Below are 22,323 nucleotides of genomic sequence, written 5' to 3'. Positions count from 1 at the left end.
TATATGTAAGAGAAAGGATCCTTAGGCCGGGTACACACGAGAGGATTTATCCGCGGAAACGGTCCGGGGGACCGTTTCCGCGGAAAAAACCTCTGGCGGATTTTGATCTCATGGTTGTACTAACCATGAGATCAAAATCCCAGCGGAATTCCGTCCGCGGTGACGTGTTGCGCCGTCGCCGCGATGATGATGCGGCGACGTGCGCGACGCTATCATATAAGGAATTCCACGCATGCGTCGAATCATTACGACGCATGCGTGGGATGGATTCAGACGGATTGATCCGGTGAGTCTGTACAGACCAGCGGATCAATCCGTTAGAATGGATTCCAGCGGATCGATTTCTTAGCATGTCAAGAAATTTTGATCCGCTGGAAATCCATCCCCGGGGACAAAAATCCGCGGAAACAGATCCGCTGGATTGTACACACCAGGGGATCTATCCGCTGGAGCCGGTCCGCGGATCAATTCCAGCGGATCAATCCTCTCGTGTGTACGGGGCCTTAGATTGTAAGCTCCTTGAGAGAAAGAACTGATGTAAATGTACAATGTGTAAAGCACTGCGTAAATTATTGACGTTATATAAATAAATGTAATCAATAAATATTCCCATTCCAGTGAACACTCAAAACTCCTTAACTTTCACGACCACCAGGAAAAACAGAGAGAGTGAATCTTCTCATTTAAATAATTGCTAGCTTTATAGGCCCCTTTCAGACGTACGGACGAACGGTCCGTTTATTACAAGTCCGTTTACGATGATGCATCCGCTAACGTCCACAACCATCCGCGTCTGCAAAGATCCGCTTTTGCGGACAGAAGAAAACCCTATTTTTCTTCCGTCCGGTGGAACGGATCGGATGAATACGGACACGCGGTCCGTATTCATCCGATTCCCCATAGGGGAGAGCGGAGGAGAGACAGGGCGGTCTCTGCACAGTGTGCGGGGACCGCCCTGTCCGCCGACAGCTCAGCGGGGATTTACGGAGGAATCCCCGCTGAGCCAAACGGGCTAACGGAGCGGATCAATACGGATCCGCTCCGTGTGAAAGAGGCCTTAGATATGCTTTAAAAGCATCTTTATGTTTAAATTGTTTATAAATGATAAATTCCCTGAATAGCCAAGTGTTCTTCATTGCAAATGAACCATGTGTTTTGACCAGAGAAGACATTAGGAAATGTACACATAGAGGCTGTTTATTTTTTACAGCAGACAGAAAACAACCTTTTGTTTCTAATTAAAGAGCAAATTTCTTCTACATGCAAGTGCTGTATGTATTGAATAGAAACCATTTTTTTTTACTAGCTATTAACCCTTATTCCATGTTTAGATTGCTGACAGTACACACAAATTAGTGGTTTGCTGCTACAGTCTTAATTACATTTTTTTTTTGTTTATAAACAATTTTATTATATTAAAAGGTCAAAGATTAATACAAAGTTAAAAGAGGGAAGAAAAGAAAAAGGCGCATCAGCCTAGTGTGTTACCGTTGACTATTTAATAGAATAAAAATGTATAATAAAAAACTACTCACAAAGAATGCAACATAATAGGCTTATCGACAACGCTGTAGTAGATACCCCTCGAACTACGTTTCGAGGCTACAAAGACCTCTTCATCAGAGCCCAGCAGTCTGCTCGGCTCTGATGAAGAGCTCTTTGTAGCCTCGAAACGCATCAGACAGCAGTGACACACCTTCATCCCCCAATTTGGAGCATGGTTTGAGGGGTATCTATTACAGCGTTGTCGATAAGCCTATTATGTTGCTTTCTTTGTGAGTAGTTTTTTATTATACATTTTTATTCTATTAAATAGTCAATGGTAACACACTAGGCTGGTGCACCTTTTTTCTTTTCTTCCCTCTTTTTGCTACCAGGATAATCCCCATCCATGAAGGGCAGCAAGGCCACTGTTACCGTTTTTGGAATTTTTCCCATGGAACATTGACTGTTGGACAATCCACTAATGCGCAGGAGTATTTGTTTTCTGTGTTCTAAAGTTAATACAAAGTTATCACAGAAGCAAAAGGTACATTCAAACTAAACAGGCATGTACTTACATGAGATACATGAAACATATAAAGATGAACATGGTAATACATTGCAGACCAGCTACTTTATAGACATCTGATAAGTTAGTTACATTTTATAAACACCATATATAGATTTTTTCTTTTATACTCACTGGCCCAGATTCAGTAAGAATTGCGCATAAGTTACGGAGGCACAGGGCAACGATTTTGCCCTGCGCCCCCGCAAATTTGCGCCGCTGCCCTCGATTCACGGAGCAGTAGCTCCGTAAATTGCGAGGGTGCGCCGGCAAAATTGCCCGGCGTAAGCGCGCGCAATTTAAATGATCCCGCAGGGGGCGGGAATAATTTAAATTATAGGCCGATCGTAAAGCGCAAGGACGTCATTTGCTTCAAAGTGAACGTGAATGGCGTCCAGGGCCATTCACGAATCACTTACGCAAACGACGTGAAATTAAAATTTCACGACGCGGGAACGGCGGGTATACTTTAGCATTGGCTGCCCCTACTATTAGAAGGGGCAGCCTTACGCTAAAGACGCCGTACGGAAACTCTGTAACTTGCGTACGCAGGGCTCGCGCAACATTGTGAATCGGTGTTAGTATGCAATTTGCATACTATACACTGAGCACAATGGGAGCGCCCCCTAGCGGTCATCGCAAGAATGCAGCCTAAAATCTGCGTGGCATAAGAGCCTTATGCCACGCAGATTTTAGGCTGCAGTCGGCGTTACGATGTTCCTGAATCAGGAGCATTCGTAACGCCGGCGCAAGCAAGCAATTGCGCTGCGTAACTATGGTTACGCAGGCGCAATTGCTCTCTGAATCCGGGCCACTGAAAAGTTTATTTAAACAAAATTTCTTGCTATAAATACCAATCAGTAATGTTAAAGCGGTTGTAAACCCGCATGAACATTTTTTATTTTTTTCCTCCTGTAAGGGAAAAGTCATAATGAGCTAATATGCACTGCATATTAGCTCATTATGAAATACTTACCTCGGAACGAGGTGCGTAGCACTTACCTGGTTCACGCCGAGCGAGATTTCATCTTGCCTCGGCGTGTCTTCCGGGTATTGCCGCTCCAGCGCTGTGATTGGCTGGAGCGGCGATGACGTCACTCCCGCGCGTGCGCGCGGGAGATTTAAAACTCGCCAAGGTCCGGCGGCTGACGGTCCTTTCGCCGTAGATCCCCCTGCGCATGCGCAGCGGCGCATTGCGAGGGGAATATCTCCTAAACCGTGCAGGTTTAGGAGATATTCTCCTTACCTACAGGTAAGCCTTGTTATAGGCTTACCTGTAAGTAAAAGTACAAAAAGTGGGTTTACAACCACTTTAAGGTTGTTTGATAACCATATAACTGGCGATACTCAAAGTGTAGTGGTTCAATTTCACATAGTACAGCAGGCACATATCAGGAATATGAAGTTTGGGGTAACAAATGCTTTAGGACAGGGGTGGCCAACCAGTGGCCCGGGGGCCACATGTGGCCCGTGGAGCCCTCTGAGGTGGCCCGCGACTACCCTGCCCTGGAATGGCGGGTTGGCAAGCACAGATCGCAGGTTGCTGACCCGCCATACCACAGCATCAGTGTTGTGAATGAAGCTGGTGGTAGAGGAAGAAAGTGGCTGCAGAGCAGAGCCCCATAAGCCAATGCTTCCTCTACAGCGCTGGCTTTTGCCAGAGGCGGAGTCTATGGCAAAGTTCAGCTAACCCGTAGGATAGGCACAGGTGCACTACACTGCACCCGCAGTGTGGGTAAACCGCAGCACATCAGTGTGAAAGCAGTCTTAGGCCCTTTTGACACGACCAACCCTACCAAATGGGACCCTCAATTCACCTCTACAGAGCGACAGATATCCATTTATACCCACCTACCTCTAATCCGAAAAACAAAAGGGAATTCGTCCCCTTCCATCGGGGCGGATCAGAGGACCTATAGAGTAGCTGTGACCTGTCATCTGCCCGCTCCACTCATTGTGGCCGTGACTGATTACCAAGTTGCTTAAGTGGCCCTCGCTCTTCAAAAGGTTGGGCACCCCTGCTTTAGGATCTCCACTGTGGTCAGAGACCTCTGAACAGCAGCAATACCAACCTGGGGAGAAGATAGTGTTATGCCGCGTACACTCGACCGTTTTTCGGGTTCTAAAAAATTACGTTTTTAAGGGTCTAGAAAAAAACTAACTGGCCTGCAGAGCCCTCTGAGGACTCATTAACTTAGTTAAAAACTACGTTTTTTTCAACCCGATCATTAAAACAGCCTTGCCTACACACGATCGTGAAAAAAAATGCTCTAGCAAAGCGCGGTGACGTACAACACGTACGACGGCAATATAAAGGGGAAGTTCCATTTGGATGACGCCACCCTTTGGGCTGCTTTAGCTGATTTTGTGTTAGTAAAAGACGATTTGCGCTTTTCTGTCTGTTACAGAGTGATGAATGTGCTTGCTCCATTACGAATGGTAGGTTTAGCAGAATGAGCGCTCCCGTCTCATAACTTGCTTCTGAGCATGCGTGGATTGTTCACGTCGTTAAAGCACACACACGACCATTTTTTGCAACCTTAAAAACATCATGAAAAATTAGAGCATGTTCGAAAAAAATGTGCCCGTTTTTTAGAACCCGAAAAATGCTCTGAAGCCAACACACGATAGTTTTTAATGACATTTAAAAAAAACGTAATTTTTTAGAACCCGAAAAACGGTCATGTGTACGCGGCATCAGATGCACTAGCAGGGCTACTGCAGGGCTTCCTGTAATACACAGCAGCCACTGTTGCTCTTTCTCCTCTGTGCAGGATGACTGGTCTTGTCCATGACCCCTTCCTGTATTTTTCGGTAGGCAGCCCATATTGGGTGGGCCTACTGGGTCCCTCCCACAGCTCCGGTCTCTACACAGCACATTTATGACATCACCACTAATTTTAAAAGGTGATTTTTAGTTTTGCAATAGCATTTGGTTTATACAGCATGGATTTGTGGTCTTTGTGGCTATTGAAGAATATATTTAAATTAATGCTTTTAGGCCCCAGGCCCAGCTTTTAGAAACAATCTATCAGGAATATTGTATCCCTAATACTTGCTATTGAAATGACTAGTTCTGGTCTTTTTTGGTAGGTTATGGACTGCACAATGCCAGTGATTGGTGAGCATCAAGCAGAGGATCGACAAACAATTGCTGATTTAGTTGTGATCAAGATGAATCAGGCTCTGTCCAAAACTCCAATTCCCTCTCCACAGAGAACAACAGCAACCACCCAACCACAGGTATTTAGATTCCAATATAAAGTCATATAACATAACCTGAATACATACAGAACAAGCAGTATCAAGGTAAGTTGTTCATGTATGACAATAAAATAACAATTCTGCCATTGTACAGATGTGACCGTGGAGAAGCTATAGGGGGCCAGGTAAATCTCAAGGCTCTATGACACCTTGTTTTGACTGATGTTGCCCATCATTGTGTAGTGTCTGGTGCATTGTTGCTATTTGTAGGGAAGTTTTCCTGTATCCACTTGAAATGTACAGTGGCGTAAAGTTATTTGATCCCCTGCAGATTTTTTAAGTATGCTCACTTACAAAAAAAAAAGAAGGGTCTATAATTGTTATCATAGGTGTATTTTAAATGATAGAGACAGATAGCTAGATTCAGGTAGGGGCGCGGAACGTTAGGCAGGCGTAGCACATGGCATTTACACTACGCCGCCATAAGTTAGATAGGCAAGTGCTGTGTTCACAAAGCACTTGCCTCCTAAGTTACGGCGGCGTAGCGTAAATTGGTCGGCGTAAGCGCGCCTAATTCAAATGAGGATGTGGGGGGCGTGTTTTATGTATATTAACTGTGACCCGACGTGATTGACGTTTTTTTTACGAACGGCGCATGCGCCGTCCGTGTACATATCCCAGTGTGCATTGCTCCAAAGTATGCCGCAAGGACGTATTGGTTTCGACATGAACATAAATTACGTCCAGCCCTATTCACGGACGACTTACGCAAACGACGTAAAATTTAAAAATGTTGACGGCCATACTTAACATTGACTAGTCCAGCTATTTGATGGAATAACTTTACGCCTGAAAATGCCTTACGTAAATGGCGTATCTTTACTGCGACGGGCGCACGTACCTTTCTTGAATCGGCGTATCTAGTCATTTACATATTATTCGCCAAACTCAACGGAAGCGCCACCTAGCGGCCTGCCTAAATATTGCACCCTAAGATACGACGGCGCAGGCTGTCGTATCTTAGCTAGGTTTAAGTGTATCTCAGTTTGGGAACACACTTAAACTTAGGACGGCGCAGATTCTGAGTTAGGTCGGCGTATCTACTGATACGCCGGCCTAACTCTCTCTGAATCTAGCTAAGAATATAAACCAAAAAGCCCGAAAAAACACATGATACAAATGTTATAAATTGAGTTGCAGTTCAGTGAGTAAAATAAGTTTTTGATCCCCTACCAACCAACAATAATTCTGGCTCCTACAGATTGGCTACATATGTGGTACACAGATTAGTCCTGTCAATTTAAGAAGGTGCTCCTCACAACAACTCATTATATGTATAAAAAAAACCTGTCCACGGAATCTCTTTCTTCCCTTCAAACCTTACTATCATGGGCAAGACCAAAGAGCTGTCCAAGGGCATCAGGGACAAGATTGTAGACCTGCACAAGGCTATGATGGGCTACAAGACCATCAGCAAGAAGCTTGGTGAGAAGTCAACAACTGTTGGAGTGATTATTCGCAAACGAAAGTAATACAAAATAACAATCAATCACCCTCCGTCTGGAGCTCCATGTAAGATTTCATTTTTATGGGGTAAGGATGATCATGAGAAAAGTGGGGGATCAGCCCAGAACTAAACGGAAGGAGCTTGTGAATGATCTCAAGGCAGTTGGGACCACACTCACCAAACAAACCATTGGTAACACAATATGCCACCATGGATTGAAATCCTACACTGCCCACAAGGTCGTCTTCCTTCAAGAAAGATAAAGTTTGCCAATGAACATCTAAATGATTTAGAGAAGGATTGAGAGAGTGCTGTGGTCAGATAAGACCAAAATTAAGCTCTTTGGCATTAACGCGATACGCTGTGTCTGGAGGCAGAAAAATGTTGATTATGACCCTAAGAACACCATCCCTACAGTCAAGCACAGAGGTGGAAACATGATGCCTTGGGGCTGTTTCTCTGCTAAAGATACAGGCTGACTTGCTTGTAGGACGAGTTTTCATCCTCCCCTAATCCTCTGTCTGGACATGTCCGGACAGTGCTGATTGGCCCTGTGCTGATCACATGCACTCTCCCAAGAAAAGAAAAACTCTCTAGCAACACACACCAAACTGAGCATGTGCAGGCCGTCCACTGGCTCTGTAAATATCAGGTTATTTTTTGGAGACAGTGGAAGAGGAGGATCAGAGAGGCAGGATCAAACAGCTTTTATACACAATGCAAACGATTAACACCTTAGGTTCTACAGTGAGTATTACAAGCATGCTTTACTGCATATACACACTGGCCCGGATTCAGATGGGAGATACGACGGCGTATCTCCTGATACGCCGTCGTATCTCTGAGTGCGGGCCGTCGTATCTATGCGCCTGATTCAGAGAATCAGTTACGCATAGATCTCCCTTAGATCCGACTGGTGTAAGTGACTTACATCGTCGGATCTTAGGCTGCAATATCCCGCCGGCCGCTAGGTGTCGCTTTGGTTTTTTACGCGAGGAATATGCAAATTCCGATTTCCGCCCTGGGGGAGTTACGATCCGCCGGCGCAAGTTTGGAGGTAAGTGCTTTGTGAATCATGCACTAGCCTCGCAAAATTGCACCGGCGGATCGTAAATCACATAGATTACGCGGATCTAAAGATCCGCTAATCTATGTGAATCTAGCCCACTGATTTTACTGCTGTGGGTTTAGTAACACTTTAAAGAGGATGACCGGGGGAAAAAAAGAAATGAAAAGCCAGCAGCTACACATACTGTACTGCATACAGCTCTTCTGTGAAGCCCTCAGAGAGGTTTGTTAGAGAACCTTAGTGAACAAACAGCATAATGAAGGCCAAGGGACACAACAGACAGGTCAAAGTTTAAAGCAGGGTTAGGTTATAAAAAAATATCCCAAGCTTTGAACATGTCATGGAACAGTGTTTAATCCATCATCCGAAAATGGAAAGAGTATGGTACAACTGAAAACCTAACAACTCTGGAGGAGGTGTAGAGATTCACAGCTCAGGTTGGAGAATCTGCCAACAGGACAACTATTAGTCATGCACTCCACATATCTGGCCTTTATTTGCCATTTTTGAGAAGCCATGTGGGGGACATAGCAAACATGTGGAATAAGGGGCTCCACAGGGCATTCTTAGAAGAAAACCTGTAATGCCGCGTACACACAAACGTTTTTTATGACGAGAAATATGCAATTTTTTAAATTGGTCGTGAAAAACGTTGTGTGTAGGCTTCCAGAGCATTTTTCTCAACGAGAAAAATGGGCTAAAAAAATTTAGAACCTGCTCTATTTTTTCTCGTCGTACGTGTTGTACGTCGCCGCACTTTGCTCAAGCTATTTTTTTTTCACGAACGGCTGGATGCACGGCAGGCTTGAGAGGAATCACGACAAATCACGTTGCGAAAAACTTTTTGCATGATATGAATAACGGTCGTGTGTATGCGGCATTAAAGTCTGCAAAAGACTTGAGACTGGGGCCTAAGTTCACCTTCCAGTGGGACAACAACCCTAAACATACAGCTAGAGCTACAATGGGATGGTTTAGATCAAAGCATATTCATGTGTTAGAATGGCCCAGTCAATGTCCAGACCTAAATCCAGTTGAGAATCTGTGGCAAGACTTGAAAATTGCTGTTCACAGATGCTCTCCGTCCAATCTGACAGAGCTTGGGCTATTTTGCAGAAAGAAAAATGGGCATAATATCACTCTCTAAATGTGTAAAGCTGGTAGAAACATCCCCAAAAAGACTTGAAGCTGTAATTGCAGTGAAAGGTGGTTCTACAAAGTATTGACTCGGGTAGTTGAATACAAATGAACGCCACACTTTTCAGATATTTAATTGAAAACCATTGATACATTTCCTTCCACTTCAAAATGATGTGCCAATTTGTGTTGGCCTATCACATAAAATTTAAATAAAATACATTTTCATTTTTGGTTGTAACATGACAAACTGTGGAAAATTTCAAGGGGTATTAATAATTTTTCAAGACACTGTGGCCCAGATTCACAAAAGAGATATGAACGTATATGAACGTATCTCTGCCTTGCGCCGACGTATCTATGCGACTGATTCATAGAATCAGTTACGCATAGATATTCAGTAGATCTGACAGGCGTAAGTCTCTTACGCTGTCGGATCTTAACTGCAATTTTTTTGTGCCCGCTAGGTGGCGCTTCCGTCAATTTCCCCGTCGAGTATGCAAATTAGCTAGAAACGCGAATTCCCGAACGTACGTGCGGCTGACGCAGTAAAGTTACGCCGTTTATGTTAGGCTTTTCCCGGCGTAAAGTTGCCCCTGGGTCTATGAGGCGCAGTCAATTTTAAGTATGGCCGTCGTTCCCGCGTCGAAAATTAAAAAAATTACGTTGTTTGCGTAATTCGTCCGTGAATGGTGCTGGACGTAATTTACGTCCACGTCAAAACCAATGACGTCCTTGCGACGTCATTTAGAGCAATGCACGCTGGGATATTTTAGGGACGGCGCATGTGCAGTTCGTTCGGCACGGGGACGCGCATCATTTTAATGATACACGCCCCCTACCCGCCGAATTTGAATTCCGCCGGGTGATTTACGTTACGCCGCCGCAACTTTACACGCAAGTGCTTTGTGAATAAAGCACTTGCCTGAAAAACTTGCGGCGGCGTAACGTAAATGAGATACGTTACGCCCGCACAGAGATACGCCGATCTCTGTGAATCTGGGCCTGTAGCTGCAGCATTCTGGAGCAACTCTTCCCCAAAGAGTCAGTGAATTTGTTTAGCTCCCAGGTCACACCGGTGCGACTTGTCATACGATTTGACAGTTTCAAAGAGCATAACAAGTCGCATCCTAATGTCCATATTGGAAGCTGTCAAATCGGTGCGCCTCCGACTCATTTGGAGTTGCACTGATTTTAAAAAGTAGTTCCTACACTATTTTTTGCAAGTTCAGATGCAACTTGCATAGACATCTAAGCATGAAGTCACCAAGTAGCACTTGAATTAGCACTACTTTTAACTTGTTCTACTTCAACTAAAATAGCACAATTTCAATGTCACGATTGGTGTGGCCGGGGACTTAATCTCAGCAGCTCAGTTCCCCCTTTTCCTCTGCCCAGAGCTCTTGCTATGTGTTTACATTAGAGATTAGGAGGCTTGAAGGATGCTGAATCACTCCGGAAAGGAGGAGCCGAGCTACTGAAAGACAGTGGCGGCTGGTGTTTTAGGGGTGGAGGGCAGCATAACCACCCCCTTCCCCGAGCGGCCAATGACACCCCCCCGCGCTGCACTGTTTGCCAATCGATCCAAAACTTACCCCATGTAGATGGGTAACGGGTGGCAGGCAGTGGCTCTGTGTCCTCTCTCCATCGGCAGCTTCCAGTGTGTGGCTCCTCCTCTCCTCCTAGGCATCCAATAGGATCGCTTGTCCTTTCAGCCAAGCGGGTAACGGGTGTCAAACCCCCTTTTCTGATTGGCCAGGAGGAGGATCAGTATTACAATAGCAAATATTCATTTCCTGTTATAACACACCTGTGTGGGCTGTAAGCGCATTCTTTGTGCCCCGAGCCCACCCTATTTTGAAGACTGTTGGAGCCTCTGGCTCTAATCAGTGCTTCAAAAAAATGCCCCACCCCGCATTGGAATCCATGCATCCAGTGTCCTGAAAAGGGCTAGATGCATGGACAGGGGGAGGCAGTGATGCATGGAGGGGCGGCGCCCATGCACCCTTAATGGACAGGCCGCCCCTGCTGAGGTAGAATTGAAGGTCATTTAAGAATCCTGCACCTACTAAGGTCAGTAAGGAGGCAGCACAGTGGTGTAGTGGATAGCACTTTCACCTAGCAGCAAAAAGGGTCACCACCCACACTCTAAAGACATGCTGGTAAGTTAATTGGCTCTCGTCTAAATTGGCCCTAGTATATGTACCAGCGCGTCGAGATCCTACAGGGTAAATGACCGTGCTATATCAAGACTCAACTCGGTAAGGGCCAGGGCTGCCAACCCTCATATCTTCTTTACTGACAAAATAGGTATTGACAGGCCACTTTTTTTTTTTTACTGACAACCTGAAATATGACAGAAACTCTTTATTAGAAACAAAGACAATGAACATTTAAACAATAGGTAAAACTAGCAATACCCTTAACAGGTACCCTGGCTTTACAATTGAAAAATCTAAATGTGAACATGATTATGAAAGGCCTGGGAAATATTGAGATTAAGGAGTATAACAAGTTGGAAGCACTTCATGGTAAATGGTGGGCATGGTTAGGTTGAGCCTAACTATGGGAGGACTTTCAAAAGGGATGATCCAACAGAACCTGAGCTTAGTTGTATACACTGGGGTAGATTCAGGTATCTCTGCTTAAAGTTACGGCGGCGCAGCGTAGTGTATTTATGCTACGCCTCCGCAACTTACAGGAGCAAGTGCTGTATTCACAAAGAACTTGCTCCGTAATTTGCGGCGGCGTAGCTTAAATGGGGCCGGCGTAAGCGCGCGTAATTCAAATGGGGAAGGGGGGGTGTTTTATGTTAATATGTGATGACCTGACGTGATTGGCGTGATTTACGAACGGCGCATGCGCCGTCCGTGTACATATCCCAGTGTGCATTGCTTCCAAGTACGGCGCAACAACGTATTGGTTTTGACGTGAATGTAATTTACGTCCAGCCCTATTCGCGAACGACTTGCGTAAACAACGAAAAAAATTTAAATTTCGAAGCGGGAACGACGTCCATACTCAACATTGGCTGCGCCTCCTAATAGCAGGAACAACGTTACGCCGGAAAAGCCGCAAACAACGTAAAAAACGAACGCCGGGCGCGCGTACGTTTGTGAATCGGCGTAAGTATGCAATTTGCATACTCTAAGCTGACAACTACGGGAGCGACACCTAGCGGCCAGCGTCAGAATGCACCCTAGGATACGACGGGGTAAGAGACTTATGCCAGTCATATCTTAGGCTACAGTCGGCGTATCTAGCTTTCTAAATACAGAAAGTAGATACGCCGGCGCAACTTAGCAATTACGCAGCGTATCTATCGGCATAATTGCTCTCTGAATCTACCCCACTGCAAACATATGCCTTGCCCACAAAATACTCCTAATAAGTGTGCTATAAGTGACGATCTCACAGACACACATAAACTTCAGGACAAAATAGAGGGGATGGGATGAGGAGAGGGGGGCCCACAAAGAAGAAAGGGGAAGAAGATGATGGTGGAAAAGAGGGGGGGGGGGGGAGAAGGAGATGATAGAGCGAGAGAGAAAGAGTGAGAGAAAAGAATGACAGAAAAAGGGATGAGGGAGTGAGAGAAGAGGAAGAGAGATGGGAATACAGAGAGAAGAATGAGGGAGGAGAGCGAGAAGGGTAGGAGAGGAGAAGAGAAGGAGAGGGAGAGGTTGAGAATGGGGGTCAACGTGGGGGGAGAAAGGGAGGCAACAAGAGGGCGAAAAAGAGGATGAAGCTAGGAGAAGGGAAAAGAGGGGGCAGAGAGAGAGAGGGAGAGAGAGAGAGAGAGAGAGAGAGAGAGAGAGAAGGAAAAGTTAGAACATGGAAAGAGATGGGGAGTGTTCAGTGTAAAGACAGCTTACTCACCAATTATGGCCCCTCAGGCTGGTTTCTCCAAGGCTTAGGCAACAGCAGCTAATAGCTGGGATCGGCTGTGCCCACTGTTACAAATCTGCCACCCAGTGCCTACCGAACCCCTTTCACAGGCACAGTATATGCATGCTATTGAACTAGAATAAAAAATGGTAGTGGTACTATTCAGCACTGGGCAACAATGGTACCGCATCCTCAAAATTATACAGTATATAAAATAAGGAAATTAACAATCCTCTAGGACCATTAAATTACCAAAATCACACAAAATAACTAAAATCAACAAAAATGTATTCTATCCATTAAAACGTTACATAAAAAATACCATTACAGTCATGTAGCTGAATATGTGTACAGTGTGTAACTTTGTATCACTAGTTTGATACCCCGTTTTCTTTTTTTTTTTTCAAAACAAAGGAACACATAACTTTATATATATTCATCTACAGTCATTAGGGGTATCTGCAGTATTTGTAATGAGAATGCTATATACACATGTTTAGCAACATGATTGAAACCATACTTTTTAATGTCATGTTTTAATGGATATAATAAACTTCTGTTGATTTTTTTTGTGATATTTTGGTACCTGAAAAGTTTGTTTTTTTGATACACAGTATGTGCCTAGGGCCCATTTATATTTTTTAGGGCCCTTTCGCACGGGCTGTCCAATCAGGTCCACCTGTCAGTTTTTCAGGAATTGGACCTTCGTAATAATAAAAAGAGTATTTATATTTACCAGCAGGTGGCGTGCTAAGCCCAGTGTTAGGCACGTCTTGAATTTGTCTGCAATTATGACATTTACCCCTTGCAGTAATTTACAATGCACATATATGGGTACACAACTTTTATGAGCAGGAGAAAAGCCAGAAAAAACATAAAACAAACCTATTCCATTATGATGCTGGTTTAAATACTTTACAGGTGTCATTTACCTCCAATATAGTTTCTTAGGAAGGGTAGGGCCAGGATAGCATGCCAAAGATTTTTATGTAAATTAAATATATTTTAGAAGAACATTGGCCAAGTTTGATCAAGGTGAGAGGATATATTAAAGGTTGCAAAATACATTACTGGTGGCAATGATGTGAATAATATGCTAAAACCTGTATGGAGCTGCCAATATCACCATCTTGATACCAAAATAAATTATTTTATTGGAATGATGGGCAGATAATACAATTTATCCACTCACTGTAATTTCAACCTATACAGCAAAACCTTGGTTTGCGAGCATAATTCATTCCAGAAACATGCATGTAATCCAAAGCACTTGTATATCAAAGCATTTTTTTACAGGGTATAAAAGAGAAGAGAGGCACCTCTAAGTGTAATAATAAGTTGCTAAATGTTGTACCTTCATTAAATGTAATCATATTGCTACACTTAGAGGCTCCTCTCTTCTTTTTTATACTCAGTTGTGACATGAAGCTACTCTTATATCAAGACATCGCTTGTATATCAAGGCAAAACGTATTAAAACATTTTGCTTGTCTTTCAAAACGCTTTTAAACCAAGGTTTTACTGTACAGCGCTGCTTGTAGTCATTATGTCAGTGGTACCCCAATATAGAGGTGCCTCATAGCGAAGGTGCTATTTGCAAACAGGGCCGCCATCAGGAATTATGGGGCCCCTTACACAGCTTCAGGCATGGGCCACCTGGAGCAGAGAACCGGGGGGGTTCTGCCGCCTCAAAGTGAGAAGCGGGGGGGGGGGGGGCGTGAATTGCCGCCAATTTGAGGTGGGGGGGTTTGGGTGCTGCCGAAAAATATATATATATATATAAAAACATTATAAAAAAAAAAGGGGGGGTAGCCATCCAGAGCCCTGGGGACCTCCAGGCCACTGGGGACCTCTGGGCCCTTTAAGAAAAAGAAAAAAAAAAAAAAAAGAAAAAACAATATAAAAAAGAAATTAAGAAAAAAAAAATTATAAAAAAAGGGGGGTTTCCAATCCGGGGCCCTGGGGACCTCCGGGGCCCTGGGGACCTCCGGGCCCTTTAATAAAAACAAAAAATATATATATAAAACAAATAAAAAAAAAGGGGGTATGGCATCCAAGGCCCTGTGGACCTTCGGGACCCTTACAAAAAAAGGGGGGGTTGCCATTCAGGCCCCTTACAGGTGTACTGCCTGTACCCCCCTGATGGCGGCCATGTTTGCAAATACAAAACAAATATATATATTTATCACATTTTCTATATATATTATTACTTGTTGCAAGCAGCATTCTTTACCATTAGGGGGTGCTGTGCAGCCATACATACTTTTTATTATGCCTAACAGAAGACAATACCGTCTTTCACACCCCTAATAAGAGTGTTATGTTTAAAGCCTTTTTTTTTAAATCAGCACATGTGACATTGCTTACATTTAAGGCAAAGTATTCATTGTGCTGTTGCCGGCTGTCATAGTTGAAATCCGAAGTCCTGTGCCCCCTCTGCTATACCCTGCAGCTGCAGGGGTTAATACTAGGGTTGTCCCGATACCACTATTTCATATACCACACAATTATTAGATCCAGGGCCACCATCAGGAATTATGGGGCCCCTTACACAGCTTCAGGCATGGGCCCCCTGGAGCAGAGAACCGGGGGGGGGGGGGGGGGGGAGTGCTGCCGCCTGAAATTGAGAAGCGGCGGGGGGGGGGGGGGGGGTGGTGGGGGCTGCCGTGAATTAGGAAGTGGGGGGGGGCCCTTTACAAAAAAAAGAAGAAAAGTATATATAAAAAAAAGGGGGGGTAGCCATCCGGGGCCCTGGGGACCTCTGGTAAAAAAAAAATTACAAAAAAGGGGGGTTGCCATCCGGGACCTCTGGGCCCTTTAATAAAAAAATAAATAAAACAACTATAAAAAAATACAAATAATTAACATTTATATAAAAAAGGGGGGTTGCCATCCAGGGCCCTGGGGACCTCTGGGCCCTTTAATAAAAAATAAATATATAAACAAAAATAAAAAATAAACATTTATAAAAAAAATAAAAAAAGGGGGTTTGCCACATGGGGCCCTGGGGACATCTGAGCCCTTTAATAAAAACATATATATATATATATATATATATATATAAAATATAAAGAAATAAAAAGAAGAAAAAAAGAAATAAAATAATATAAAAAAAAAATTATAAAAAAGGGGGGTTGCCATCAGGGGCCCTGGGGACCTCTGGGCCCTTTAATAATAAAAATAATTGTATATATATATATATATATATATATATATATATATATATATATAAAAGGGGGGTTGCCATCAGGGGCCCTGGGGACCTCTGGGCCCTTTAATAATAATAATAATAATAATTATATATATATGTATATATATATATATATATATATATATATATATATATATATATATAAAGGGGGGTTGTCATCCAGGACCCTGGGGATCTCCAGGCCCCTGGGGACCCCCGTACCCCTAAAAAAAAAAATTGTCCCTTTAATACAAAATAAAATAAAAATATATTAGAAAAAATATATTCTTTTTTTATAAAAAAAAAAAAGGGGGGGTTGCCATTCGGGGCCCTGTGGGCCTTCTGGCCTCTGGGGACCTCCAGACCCCTAAAAAAAATGAAAAAAAATTGGCCCTTTAATCAAAAATAAAATAAAAATAAATTAAAATGTTAAAAAAAAAAAAAAAAGGAGAGTTGCCATCAGGGGCCCTGTGATTAGATCCCACTTTTCTGTGTGCTCATCTATGCCGGCACATTGACATTTGGCAGCATGCCAGTGCCGTTAAGTTATATCCCTGTTCTCTTGGATATTCATCAAGGTCAAAGCGTTTGCAATGATTAGGCAATATTACCTAATGACCTGCATGCTTCACTTTCCTATACCAATTAGTAGCAGCTGGAAGCACATTAATGTACAATAATAATCAAGCACAGAAGAATGCGACCATTGTGAATTGGAACATAGGATTTTCATGGTTGAGTTTCACATAATATTATCAAATAGGCAAGTTTCTGTTTATGCAGCTTTTTTTTAAATGTTATATATTTAATGGTTTTTGTTTTAAAGCTGAACTCTGATCACAAAAACTTTCATATAAATTAGGGCTATAGAAATGAACTATTAATTCCTCGATTAATCGTACATTTTTTTGATCGATCAAAATTCTTTTGATCGGTACTCTCCGCCGGCTTCCGGGTCTTCAGGGAGTTCCGTCGGAGATCCGGTGACGTCACGGGCACCGGCGGGGCTTGCCGTGTCCATCTGAAGGGCTCCTTTGCTGTGCCTTCAAATCTGCATGCCGGCGGGACCTTACTATCTGCCACACGCAAGGACTGTTACACTTCCCTCTATCACTTCCCTCCATCAACCTGGGATTCTACAACCATCCACTGGGAGTTGTGATAGTTCCCTTCATGGGACATCTACATGCCGACGGACTGATGTTAACCCCTCCTCATCTGGATTCAGCAGTGGTATAACTGTACACATTTTTATACCAGTATCATGCTTAGCTACATGTGTTCGTGACTGCTTTTGCTACCGTTTGGTATTACTCGCACCATTTTTACAGTTTATGGGGCAGATCCACAGAGATCTGCACCCGCGCAGCGTATCAGAGATACGCTACGCCGCCGTACCTTACCTGGCTTTAGTTCGAATCCTTAAAGATTTTGCGCCATAAGTTACGGCGGCGTAGTCTATCTCTGGTGGCGTAAGGGCGCGGAATTCAAATTGGCGATTAGGGGGCGTGTTTCATTTAAATGAAGCGCGTCCCCGCGCCGAATGAACTGCACATGCGCCGTCCCTAAATTTCACGCCGTGCATTGTGCGAAATGACGTCGCAAGGACGTCATTTTTTTTTAACATAGACGTGAATTACGTCCATCCCGATTCACGGACGACTTACGCAAAAAAAAAAAAAAAATTCAAAATAAACGTGGGAACGACGGCCATACTTAACATGGCAGGTCTAACTATACGCAACGAAATACCAGCTTTAGCTATACGCCGGAAAAAGCCGACTAGAGACGGCGTAAAAAAATGTGCCGGCCGCTCGTACGTTCGTGGATTGTCGGAAATAGCTAATTTGCATACCCAGCGCGGAAAACGACGTGAACGCCACCCAGCGGACGCCGAATAATTGCATCTTAGATCCGAAGGCGTACGAAGACGTACACCTGTCGGATCTAACCCAGATGTTGTTGTATCTTGGTTTGAGGATTCAAACCAAAGATACGACGCGGGTAATTTGAAAGTACGCCGGGGTATCAGTAGATACGCCGGCATACTCGCTCTGTGGATCTGCCCCTATGTAGCTACATCGATTTTATCTCCAGTGCAATATTTATTTGGTTACCTACTTGAAGACTATAAAAGTTCTAATGCGTTTCCCATCAAGCGCTGCCTTTGTGTGTTTTTTGTATCCTGCTATCCATTTTTCCAGTGGTTGGTAGCTGCACTGGGGATCAGCTTGCAAGGAGATCAGCTAAAAGTAGTTGGATCTGTATGTGCGTTATAATTAATCGAAATTAGTCGATTAATCAATTATAAAAAAAATTGATTAATCGAACATGAAAATTTTAATCAGTAACAGCCCTAATATAAATATATCCCTTAGTAGCCGCTAAGATTATAAATTCACTTGTTGTGCACCAAATACCTTTGCAGCTCCAGATATTACCTTTTAATTGTAGTAGTGACATCATCACTGTGATGTACACAGCCTGTGCAGAGAGTGTGGGAGGGACCCAGCATGCCACACCCACTACATGCTGCCTGTAGAAAACTACAAGAGAGGGTGGAGACGAGACCAGTCACCCTGTACAAGGAGCGAGAGCAGCAGTGATTGGTCTTTTTTACAGGAAGTTCAGGAACAGAGATAGTTTCACACGTTACGGATCTGGAAGAAATACACAAAGCAAATCAATAATCAAGTAAGAATACACACGTCTTTTTGTATTCAGCCAGTATTTGCTTAATCCAGATTTCAACTTTAAAGAGACGTTGTTCAGTGCCGAGTCAGTTTGGGCCATCTCCACAACATATGGGTAAGATCATCCGAATCATGGGCACATTAAACCACTTCAGCTCCAGGAGGTTTACCCCCACTTCACGTCCAGGCCATTTATTGCAATACGGCACTGCGTTAATTTAAATGACAATTGCGCGGTTGTGCGACGCTGTAACCAAATACGATGTATGTCCTTTTCCCCCACAAATAGAGATTTGTTTTGGTGGTATTTGATCACCTCTGCATTTTTATAAACACAAAAAGACTGACAATTTAAAATAATATTAGTTTCTGCTATAAAATATATCCAATTTAAAATAAAAATTGAAAAATAACATTTCTTAATCAATTTAGGGCAATATGTATTCTGCTACATATTTTTGATAAAAAAAATCCCAATAAATGTATATATTTATTGGTTTGCGCAAACGTTTTAGCATCTACAAACTTTGGGATATATTTATAGAAATTGTATTTATTTATTCTATCACCTACAGGCTTTAATATCTCTAATTGCCCAGGTAAATACTCTTTAGTTCTAAAAGAATGGAGAGGAGACTCTTTTAACTGCTTAAGGCAGAGGCGTAACTAGAAACTTCAGGGCCCCAGTGCAAGAAAAAAAAATCATGATTTTGATACTTTTTTTTAGGGGGAGGCAACAGCGGTAGTTGAGGGGGGTGGCAGTGGTAATGTTGAAGAGGTGGCAGTGGTGGTAATTGAGGGGGGGGTGGTAGCGGTGGTACATAAGGGGGATGGCAACAGTGATGTTGAAGGGGTGGCAGCGGTGGTATTTGGGGGGGGTGGCAGCGGTGGTACTTGAGGGGGGTGGCAACGGTGATGTTGAAGGGGGTGGCAGCGGTGGTACTTGGGGGTGACATAGGTGGTACTTGGGGGTGGCAGCGGTGGTACTTGAGGGGTGACAGGGGTGGTACTTGGGGGGTGGCAGCGGTGCTGCCATCCTCTCCCATCACCACCACCACATTTACCTTTTACTGATCCCATCCCCACCCACTGATCTCATCCCTATACCCCCCCACTGATGTCATCCCTATCCCCCCACTGATGTCATCCCTATCCCCCCACCGATATCTCATCCCTATCCCCCCCACCGATCTCATCCCTACCCCCCCACCGATCTCATCCCTATCACCCCCCCTGATCTCATCCCCCCCCCACTGATCTCATCCCTATCCCCCCCCACCGATCTCATCCCTATCCCCCCCACTGATCTCATCCCTATCCCCCCACTGATCTCATCCCTATCCCCCCCACTGATCTCACCCCCCCCACTGATCTCATCCCTTCTCCCTCCCCCCCTATGATCTCATCCTATCCCCCCACTATCTCATCGTTATCCCCCCCCATCACCTCTGTTGTAGAAGTGAGGGGTTGTCAGTAAGAAGCAGAGGTGGTGGAGGTTTGGATGGATCCATTGCATTGCAATCCATCACTTTACTTCTATCACTGTCCTTTCCTCATGGGAGAGCCCCTCCCCTCCACTCGATGGTGTCAGCCTGGTCCATTTTTCAGTTGTCCGCCCACCTCCCTACAGTCTCTCTCTCTGGATAGGCGGGGCCGGACGGGGTGGCGCAGGCAGTGTTCTCTCCGCTCTGAGACAGGTATTTGTACCACTTCCGGGTTCTGATCCCCGCGGGGAATCCAGCCTGTCACGTCACCCCCTCCCCTCCCTGATGTCTTCTGGGAAACACTGTAACGGCGCACAGCGATCCTCGCACATGTGCAGTAGGGAATCGGGCAGTGAAGCCGCAAGGCTTAACTTCCTGATTCCCTCACCGAGGATGGCGGTGGAAGCAGCCGAGGACCGAGCGATTGCTCAGCCGAGGCTGCTGACATCGCGGGCGGGCTGGACAGGTAAGTGTCCATTTTTTAAAAGTCAGCAGCTGCTGACTTTAAAAAAAAAATTGGCGGAACCTTCACTTTAAGGACTGTCCCATGCACATTTACTGCGGCAGGGCGCAACATACAAAATTGTAGCGCTGAATTATATGGTAAGAAGACACTGATTGTCTATAAAGGAACACCAAGTGACAAATGTGTGAAACTATATTTGGTTAATAATAAAAAAAAGTCCAAATAATGTGTTGAATAGTGGAAACTTGATAGATGGATAGGGCTGGGTGAATAATTCCAGATCAACAGTGATTCCCACTAAACGTTATGTACACTTGTGAGATGCCCGCCACCAATGAGAAAGAGGCTTACCAGATGAATTGAACCCTAACGAGCCTACGCCCAGAGTGTCAATAAAACTGAGTATATATATATATGAAAGGTGTGACAGCATGGGACGAGTCTTCAACCAGCAAGATGCAACGGAGCTGTCAATCAAGAGAAGATATCAAATACTTGGAGATGATGACTCTCAGATGGTCAAACCATAGCCCGATATGCAGAAGAAAATGGAAAAGGCACATAGCATAATACCGTAGACAAATGAGCATTGGTGGCGGGCATCTCACAAGTGTACATCACGTTTAGTGGGAATCACTGTTGATCTGGAATTATTCACCCAGTTTCTGTCTTTCTTCAGTTAAGCCATCCCCATGCACAGTTAGAGAACACTCCCAGGGAACACAGTTAACCCTTTGATCGCCCCTGATGTTAACCCCCTTCCCTGCCAGTGTCATTTATACCAGTGACAGAGAATTTTCTTTAGCACTGATCACTGTATTGGTGTCACTGGTCCCCAAAAAGTGTCAGATTTGTCCGGAATGTCGCAGTCCCGCTAAAAACCGCTGATTGCTGCCATTACTAGTAGAAACAATACAAAATGTATAAAAAGTCCATAAATCTACCCCATAGTTTGTAGCTGCTATAACTTTTGTGCAAACCAATCAATATAAGCTCATTGGATTTTTTTTTTTTTTTTTTGCCAAAAACATGTAGCAGGATACATATTGGCCTAAATCGATGAAGAAATTCAATTTTTACATCTTTTTTATGTGGCTATTCAGTAACTTAGTCTATTTATTTTATTATGTACCATGCATTGGCTTCAATCTATTCATATTGCCCAATGTTGTAAAAAGGATTTCGATTTGACACCATATATTTAATTTAGTTAATAAATACCAAAATACTTGCAGTTTTGTGAAGCTACTGTTCACTAACTATTATGTACATATGTTTAGAGGAATGCAGTCATAGACACCTTATTGATGTCCCGTGACAGTGTCGGTATGCAAATAGACTGTAATTTTACCTCATGTTCTAAAGTCCAACCAGAATGATTTACACCACTGAAATGGTATTAAAGTGTATATGTTGACTACAGACAGGAAACCTGGAATTAAATTACACTTGTTACCTACAATCAGGGCATCTAGACTGCAATTAAAGCATATCTAAACCCCAAAAAAAGATTTAATATCTTGCTGCTTATGAAAGTGCAGGATTTAAACAAAATAACCATTCATACTTACCGGATTGATGCTGCAGTTGTCCCCTGCCAGCTCTAAGCCAAAGAACTGAGCAATCACATGACAG

General features: G+C 43.8%; 1 protein-coding gene across 1 annotated transcript in view; it reads left to right on the top strand.

Moving 5' to 3' along the window:
• SYN2 (synapsin II) overlaps positions 1-22,323 on the top strand; it is a 393,026-nt gene that overhangs the window by 359,966 nt on the left and 10,737 nt on the right. Inside the window, exon 10 of the mRNA XM_040359324.1 lies at positions 5,144-5,293. Coding sequence (XP_040215258.1) covers positions 5,144-5,293 — 150 coding nt within the window. The remainder of the gene's footprint in view (positions 1-5,143; positions 5,294-22,323) is intronic.

Source organism: Rana temporaria, chromosome 7, assembly GCF_905171775.1.
Source record: "Rana temporaria chromosome 7, aRanTem1.1, whole genome shotgun sequence".
In the NCBI taxonomy this organism is placed as follows: Eukaryota; Metazoa; Chordata; class Amphibia; order Anura; family Ranidae; genus Rana; species Rana temporaria.
Note: the sequence above shows the minus strand (reverse complement) of the source record. Positions and strands in the feature narration are given on the sequence as shown.